General features: G+C 56.3%; 1 protein-coding gene across 5 annotated transcripts in view; it reads right to left on the bottom strand.

The window, feature by feature from the left end:
* Positions 1 to 999: 999 nt before the first annotated feature.
* CNTRL (centriolin) overlaps positions 1,000 to 8,413 on the bottom strand; it is a 78,785-nt gene continuing 71,371 nt past the window's right edge. For 3 of the 5 annotated variants that reach the window (XM_077913129.1, XM_077913131.1, XM_077913132.1), the window contains 10 exons: positions 7,623 to 7,696; positions 6,266 to 6,454; positions 5,619 to 5,844; positions 4,147 to 4,352; positions 3,656 to 3,796; positions 2,805 to 3,077; positions 2,643 to 2,705; positions 1,865 to 2,071; positions 1,427 to 1,518; positions 1,000 to 1,275 (listed from right to left, as the gene is read on the bottom strand). In XM_077913129.1, coding sequence (XP_077769255.1) covers positions 1,462 to 1,518; positions 1,865 to 2,071; positions 2,643 to 2,705; positions 2,805 to 3,077; positions 3,656 to 3,796; positions 4,147 to 4,352; positions 5,619 to 5,844; positions 6,266 to 6,454; positions 7,623 to 7,696 — 1,436 coding nt within the window. In that variant the 3' untranslated portion in view covers positions 1,000 to 1,275; positions 1,427 to 1,461. Of the gene's footprint in view, positions 1,276 to 1,386; positions 1,519 to 1,864; positions 2,072 to 2,642; positions 2,706 to 2,804; positions 3,078 to 3,655; positions 3,797 to 4,146; positions 4,353 to 5,618; positions 5,845 to 6,265; positions 6,455 to 7,622; positions 7,697 to 8,413 lie in introns of all 5 variants that reach the window. The other 2 variants (XR_013388421.1, XM_077913130.1) reach the window with 2 other exon arrangements.

The raw sequence follows: 8,413 nt of genomic DNA, 5'->3' as shown, positions 1-8,413 counted from the left end.
CGGTTTGTGTTATTTCCTGAACGGCGGGCGCTCCTCCCGCTTCAGGCCCACAGTGTGGCAGGAGCGGCCCGTCCCGGGTCTCGCAGAAACGTCTTCCTTGTCCTATGCGGAGGGGTCTGTGGAGGGGTCTGCGCACCGGACCGTGGCCGCGGCCTCTGCGAGGAGTCCCGTCCCCGCCCCCCCCGCCCCCGCCCCGTGTTCGCTCGCGACCGCGGCCGGGCCCGAGGCTGACCTCCCCGACTGCTACGCGCGTGGAACACCCGGCGGGGAGGGGCGGTCTCAGTGTGGGCCGCGGTAACGCGCCCTGGGGGCCTTTCCTGGTGCTGGGGATGCTCCCGTCGCACCGGCCGGGGGGTGGTCCGCGTCCCTCGGGACTGCAGGCGGCCCCACGGGGTCACGGCCCCTCGTCCAGTCCGGCCCCGAGGCACGAGAGGGTACCGCACGCTCGCTCCGCACCGGGCACGGCGGCTGCGAAGTGTGCGGAGCGCAAGACCCCGGGGCCGGTTTTATTTCCGAAATATAGACGCCTCCTAGGACCTCCTGTGTGCGCGCGGATTCTGTCACTTCCGTTGCCTCGCGTGTAACCCGTTCACCCCGATGCTGACGGCCCAGGCCTGGGAAGCCTGGCGGGAGCAGGAGCCCCCCCGGGGGTGGGTAGTAGGAAGGGGGGGGAGGGGAAGAGGGGGGAGGGGGCCGCGCGGACCGCCCGTGGCTGCCCACGGCCGGGGGAGGATCCTGCCACGCGGTCTTTCCCGACAGTTGCTATTCTTGTTTTTAGGGAAATTACAGATTTGCAGAGCCTGGTGCTGAGCCGTTAATTACAGTGGCTCAGCAATTTAAAAGTCCAACGGTGTGAACTTCCCACCAGGTCAGATTCTGCTGATTTCCCACCAAGGAGTGTTTCTGGTTGAGGACAAGCCCCCATCGCGGCCTGACGGAGCGGCGCGCCCTCCGCGCGGGGTCGGAGGCCTTTGCACATCCAAGAAACGTAAAGGCACGTGACAGGCGCTTTTATCTTTTATTTTCATATGAAAATAGATTTCCAAAAATAAAATCTGACGGTGTCCGTGAAAAAAGTCCTGAGTACACTTCGCCCGGCAGCCGCCGAGTTTACCAGTTCGGGCCTTCAAGTCCGCAGCCGCGGGCGCTGCTTTTACGGCAACACGTTTCCAAGGCCCAGAGACCAGCCCGGGCATCCGGGTTCCGCTCGCGGCTCTTCCCGCATGGACGCGCCTTCCCGTGAGCCTGGTGTCCGCGGACGCGGAGGAAGCGTTCCTGCCACACAGCAAGAGCCACCGTGTCGGCGGGGCCGAGGGCGCCGGGGCGGCTGCCGGGGGTCGCGCGCGGGAAGGCGTTCGGGCGCCTCGTCATCCGGGAGAAGCTTACGCAGGACGCGCTCAGCGGGGCTCCGGGAGGCAGCACGTACCGAGGGGACGCCGGGCCTCCGGGTCCTCCGGGTCCTCAGGGTCGGTGCGCGTCCAGCCGCGGCGACGGGCCTCGGGGGAGCCGCCGGGAGCTCTGCAGGGCGGGAGCAGGAGACCAAGGCTCGGAAGGCCGCGCCCCGCCCTGCCCCCTCCCGTGGGGGCCTCCGCGGGCCGAGGCGCGCTTCTCCGTGGTTCCAGCGGCGGCGGCGTCGGGAAAGGCCCTTCCTGCCCCCGCCCCCCGCCCCGTCCTCCACCTCGGTCGCTGCCGCCCGACCCCAGCACGTGCAGCTCCTACACGCCGGCCCGCAGGCGCCGCACACACCAAGCCCTGGAGGCCCGGGCCGAGGGCCCCGCCGCCACCCTGCACCCCCCGCAGCCCCGGTCCCCACCCACACACCCGCTCCCGGGGACCCGCAGGGCGACGGGGAGCTCGCGCTCACCTGGCTGGGCCCCGGCGGTTCGTCCTCGGCGAGCGAGCCCTCGGCGCGCGACAGACTGCGGGTGGACGCGGAGTCCCCGGAAGTGCTGGTGACCAGCTCGCCCAGGGCGTCCACCTGCCGCCGCAGGCTGTGCAGGGTCCCCTCCGTGCGCCGCCGGCCCTCGCTCAGCACCTCGGCCTGCTTGGACATGCAGCGGCACAGCTGGGCCTGGAGGCGGGACGGCGTGAGGCGGGACGGCGTGAGGCGGGCGGTTCCGCTCCCCTCGGGGCTCCCCGGGCGCTGTGCGTCCCCTGCGCCTCCAAGGGACACCCAGGGGCGGCCCCAGAGCCGGCCTCCCAGGCCCCCGGAGCCAACCCCGATGACCAACTTCCATCTGAGGAGCCCTCGGCCTCACGCGAGCACGTCGCTGCCCCCACCCCCACCCCCGCATGTCACCTACAGCCTTAACCCCAGATCTGAGGCTGCCCACAGGGGAGCGGGCCCGCGGGCCTCACAGGCTCCCGGACGCCACGTGTGCGGGGCCCAGCGGCCTCCCGGCGACGCCCGAGCCGCCCTCTAGGTCCGCAGCCTCTCGACCACCCGGCCCTCCCATACCACGGTGGCGCTTTCCTGTCCCAAGGCCTCAGGTGTGAGCGAGGCGAAGCAGCGTCGCCCCACACGCACGCTGGGCCAGCTCCGGAGCCGAGGCTTCCAACGGACCGGACCCCTGCCACTCACCGGGCGGCGCCCAGCTCTGAGCCCCCCCCCCACCCAGCACCTCCTACTGTTCGAGGGCAACCTTGAGCCGGTCCTCGCGGTGGCGCAGCTTCTCCCGGAGTGCCTCTCCCCGCCACTGTTCATCCTTTTCCAGGGGGGAGGGACACATCAGAGTCCCCGCAGGCCCCCCCCCCCCCCCCCCCCGCTGCCCCCCAAGCCCAGGGGGCCGTGGGCGCAGCCTTACCGCCACGTGAGCCTGGCCAAAATTCAGTTTCTCTTCGCAAGATGATGGTCTGTCGCTCACGGTAAACGGGAAATTCTCTTTCAAGCTCTCCAAGCCTCCTCCAAGGTTCTCATTCCTTTCCAGAAGGGCCTCCAGGTCCGCTGGCAGTTCTGGAAGAAACTGGTTGAGATTCTTCAGGCTGGTTCGGATTTCATCTTTCACCTCACATTTAAGTGCTTGCATCGCATCACTGATTTCCATCTGTCTTCTTTCCAAATCCTTTTGGTTTGTCATCTGAGGAGTGAGTCAAATACCATCAGGTGAAGTCAGGGACCCCTGGGAAGTGAACGGTCTCCTGTGTCATGTGCTTGTGGAACTTTCCACCCAGGACCGGACTCCCCCAGTCTAAGCGTCACCTGCCCTCAGCCTGGCTCCATGACAGGAACGGGGCTTTCTCCTGGGGTCAGCTCTTCCTTCCTGGGGATTTGGGCCGCAATGACTTGTTTCTGGCATAAAATCTAACATTTCAACACAGTTCTATTAGACGTGGTAAAATTTCATGAAGAACTGCCATTTTTCTTCTGAAAACTAACATACAGAAAGAACTTGCTGAACTTAGGGAGATTTTAAAAGTACAAATGCTGTTCCCTTGTGGAGGTGCATTTCTAAATTTTAACTCTACAAACACATTTGACTTCAAGGACATTGTCATCCTCGGCTTTGACAATCTCCATGAAGAAATACTCCTGTGAAAAGAACTATCCAAGAAGGGCAACCTGTCCGAGCCCAGCGGGCGGGGGACCGGGGGAGGGGGGAGGGGGGAGTTCGTGCCTCTCGAGCCTTCCGGCCTGGGCCTGGGCCCCAGGGCGCACCTGTTTCCTGAGCTCCACGTACTCGTGCTGCATCTGGTTGAGCTCCCTCATCAGGCGCCGGGCCCGCTCGTGGTTGTCCTGGGCCACCTGTTCGATGGTTGCCATCTCCCTCTGCATGCAGCTGTTCTCCTGCTTTTGCTCCTAGCGAGGGGGAGGGGAACGATGGGCAAAAAACGTCTCCGGAGCCTTCTCTCCCTACCACACGCCCAGCGCCCCTGCAGCCCAGCTGGGGGAGGCGCCTGCCTTTGTGCCCACGTGGCCCGCTCACGTGGCCGCCGCTGCCAGCTGGGCTCCCCCAGACGCGGGCAAACCTACCACCAGCTCCAAGACAGAGTTGTGCACGCAAATACACCAGAACCGACCTTTGCGACCTTTGCGTAGGGACTGGGTGGACAGGTGATTTGTTTTCTCGACGCTCAGAAGCAGCGAGCTTTAGTTTAAAAATCTAAATGCATTATTTCCTCGGAGGCTGCATGGCAGCAGGCACTCACCAGAAGGTTCTTCTCCAGTTGGCTCCGCTGGATCTTAAGGGCTTCCTTCAGGCTGGCCACCTGCTTCTCAGCTTTCTTTCTTTCCGTCAGGAACTGGTTGCGCAAGAGGCTGAAGTCCGCCCTCATGGAGTCCGTCTCCTTCTGCAGGGCCAGCAGCTCGTCTGACTTGGCCAGTAACTGCTGCTCCCGTTCTGAAAGCTGTCGCTCTGCAATGAGCATTTTCAGTAGTTTAGCCAGAGGCCCTGGGTGGGCTGCGGGCGGGCTGCGTCATGACGTGCCACCCACGCCGGCTCCCCGGGTCTTCTACGTGCCCCGACCCACATCACCCCAGAAAGAGGCCCACAGGAAGGGGCCTCCTGGCGCAGCTGGGTCCTGCAGGGCCGGTTCTGGAGCGACACACAGCTCCTGCCTTCCCTCGGAGCGTGAGACCAGGGAGAACGGTCCCAGGGGCAGGGGACACGCACACACGACTGAAAGGCTTTCTATGTGCCTGGCCGCTAACGCAGGGAGGTGCGCCGACACCCCTCCTTCACGGGAGGCAGCTCGGTGGAAAGATCACGGGCACGAGCCCGGTCTTCTACAGGAGCCACCTACTTCCCAGTGTTCAATGGGAATCTTGTAGGCAAACGTGTAGGAAGTACACGGTGAGGACTCGGTAAGTCGTGCTTAAAAAGAACCATGACGTAAAATCCATGTTTCTAATCACGCTCTTTGGAGCAACACCCCGTGCAGACTTCACTTCCACATGTCTGCTGTGGACAGACTCAGCACATCTGGCGAGTTTCACTTTCACCACGAAATGGTTGGGTCTGAATGTATCAAGAGTTGCGGGGAAAAATTAGGAGTCCTAACCCTTTCACTGAGTCCACCGCAGGGAAAAGAACATTTTCTGAGCATTATTAAACCCCGAAGTAAGTAAGTAAGTAAGTAAGAGAAAAGATCATTTACTGATGTGGGAACAATCATTTACCCTGGATTCCCACGTCAGTGTCACGGATACACGGCTCAAGAGGGAGCCAACCGACAAGACAGCAAGTACCCAGTATTTTGGTACCGTTCACGACGTCAAATTGGGACACAGACAGAATTGGTAATGTTGTTTTTTGATTGGGTGAGATGAAATGGATCATTGTTTCCTAAGCTCAAAACAGTGTGCTTCAGCGAAAGCCTTCAAAGTGCCTTCTGGAATTCCTTTGCCTTAACGTCTCTCCCTGTGGCAACATTCTCGAAGGTGGCAATATGGTGAAGTCAAAGACCTCACAGTCTAAGAATCAGATCCCATTTCCACAAAAGACAAATGCCCCCTGTGCCTCTGCGCCTGTTGTCACCTCTCACGGGCTAGCAGGATCCAACTGGGCATCTCCTCCCGGCGCACCTCTGGGCCATGGCCAGGCTATGGGTCTCCTCGATACACTTGACAAGACAACCAGCGTGGCCCCCCCTCCCGCAGCGCCATGTTCGGGAACACGTACTGGTCTGGGAGAGCGTCTTCTCCAGGGTCTCGCTCCACCTTCCCTCCTCCTGCAAGGTCCTGACACGCTCCTCAGCCACCAAGAGCTTAGCGAGCACCTGGTCCAGCTTGCCTTTCTGCTCCATCAATTCCTTTTCCAGCTGTTGCTGCTGCTCCTTCAGAGTCACTTTACTAGCTTCTAACTTTTTTTCTTCACATTCTCGCTCTTTCTGGAGTCTCTGAAACATCTTAATAGAGAACCACCTTAGTCATAAAAGAACAAACACAGCGTGTCTCAATGAGGGAACCGTCATGGACACTAGCCAGGTTCCAGCTCAAGAGAAAGCAGGAGAGGCGCACAGGGACAGACCGGGAGTTCCCTTTACCGAGGCCAACTGTGCCGACAGCTCCCCGCAGGCACGAGAGGGGGTTCGTGCAGCGGGTGGCCTGGCGCCATCCAGATTCTCTACGGGACCAGCGTTCTGTGGTCTTAATGGTCCACAGATACTACTCCCCACAGAGTCAGAGAGCGGGGTAAGATCCCTCCCGGCTAAGCGGGTAGCCCAGGGAGCTAGCCCCACGGGGGGATCCTCTGCACAGCCTCTGCCCGGGAAAAGCTCACCCGAGGGACACTGGGATCCTTGCTGTAAAATCATAAACGTGTAGTACCATTTCTTGTTGGGCTAGCTTCGCCTCGTTTCCTTCAATCTCCTTCTGAAGCCCTTGAAGCTGTTGCTGCTTTGTCTCCCCTTCTTTCTGGCAGTCTTCAAACTTCTTCGTCCATTCACCCACGTCCTTCTCGAGCCTGGTCTGTTCGCTGAGCAGTGCGTCCTTGCGCTTGGTGGTGCAGAGCACCTCCTGTATGTGAAAGAACAAATGGAAACTACCCACAAAGCCTTCTGTTCTGGGGCTGCCAGTGCCCCTCCTGGTATCAGCCAAGTCTGACACAACAGGCACCAAAGTCCCACATCCTTTATTATCCCAACAAACTTATTTTAAGGCACCCAGACTACAATTTAATCATCAGCTTTTCCTCTTTTTATTAGTATCTGAAAAGTAAGATGACAGAAGATGTCACAACCTAAGAGGCCCAGTTCTTCTGAATTTTAGTTGCTTCGTCACTGAGGTGGGAATAAACAACACTCACCTCCAAGAGTGCTAGGAAGATTACGGAGAGCTGTGAATAAGGCTTAATTCTAATGGAAAATGAACCTCAAAGTCATGGTGTTGTTACTATTTGAAACATTTTTGTGGGCTGAAAAAATGACAAAATAAATTCTTTTTTCTGCAAGGAACCCAAATTAAACATTTTTGAAAACATTACTATATTTCTAGCAACACAGAAAATATTCATTAGAGCTCATGTAAGAAGCTTTTAAAGATGGAATACTTTGTTCTAGACATCTCAGAAACACTGAATCCTAAAGGCAGCTGGAAGGATTCAGAGGTCTAATCCAACCTCTAATTTACATGGTGTGGAAACCGAGGCCCAGAACTTGCTTGAGGTCCTTTGAAACTCAAATTATATAGTACTATTCTCATAGGACAACACTCGGTTATCTTCAAGGAGACTATAAGAAGCGGAAGGGTCGAGAATCAGCTCCACCGAACAAACATGTGACAAGATGCAGGCCGGTTACTCTGAAGTTGGCCGTTCCTCTGTTGCTCAATAAGCGACCAAGTCTAAGCCGGGCCTCTGGAGGCCTGGTCTGTGCCACGGATAAGACATGGTCCGTCTGGTGCCTGGAGCCCCCACAGGAGGCTGGCCGAGGGTTTAGGCTCTGGTCTAGCCACCATCTTACTTATTACCTTTGAGTAGAACTTTGAATCAAGAGTTCTGGGGCTAAAATAAATGAGAACATCACTGCTCTGCACCCATAGTTTTGTGGACAGATGACTGTGTTACATCAACGGCCCTATGAGACCTGCAGGTATGAAAAGGAACCAACATACCTGATTTGTTATTTTAACCAATTGTCTGCAGGCCTTCAAGATACAACCAGAAGATTACATTTATTAAGTTTACCTGTTCTGCTAGGTCCAAATGCTCCTGGACATCAGCTAGTTCCTTCTGTAATGAGTTTACTGCTTCCTGTTTTTCTACAGAAATAACATTTACATTACATAAATACTTGTATGCATTTTCTAAATTCCCATCAGCCCTCAAAAAAAGTAGGAACTGAATGTAAACTTCTGTTAAAGGTATGGCTACGCTGTACCATCTTATTAAAAGATCAAAAGAAAGAGTTAACATGTACAACCTGGGCTTGGAGCTCAGGTTTTTAGATTTACATGTTCAAAACCTTCATAATAAAAAAAAAAAATTATAGATAATACCCAGGGTTGATGATGTGCATGGTTTAAAAATGAATACCTTCTACACTGCTGCTAGAAATGTAAAGGGAGACAATCTGGGAAAAGATCTTATGTGCATGCTGGCTTTGTCACTAACCAGCTCTAGGTCCTTGAGGAAGTCATTTCTCACTTAAGTCACAAGGAAACTAAGCTTAAGTTTCCTCATCTGTAAATGGGTGAAACAGTTTCTATCTCATAAAAATATGGCAAGGATTAATGAAAAAAAAAGCATATAAAATCCTTGCATCTTGTCTAAGACACAGAAAGTGTTCAAAAGAACATTGTTAGAAGTATTTAGTTAACTTCTAATCATGAATAATTACCAAGATTTGGTAATAAAGGTATTATCTGCATCTTTGTTTTTTGTTTTAGAACTACACACACACACACACACACACACACACACACACACCCCGAAGGAAAACTCTGGAAGGATAATCACCACACTGTCAACAGGAATTA

Source organism: Canis aureus, chromosome 10 (assembly GCF_053574225.1).
Source record: "Canis aureus isolate CA01 chromosome 10, VMU_Caureus_v.1.0, whole genome shotgun sequence".
Lineage (NCBI taxonomy): Eukaryota > Metazoa > Chordata > Mammalia > Carnivora > Canidae > Canis > Canis aureus.
The sequence above is the reverse complement of the archived record's forward strand: the minus strand, read 5'-3'. Positions and strand labels throughout refer to the sequence as shown.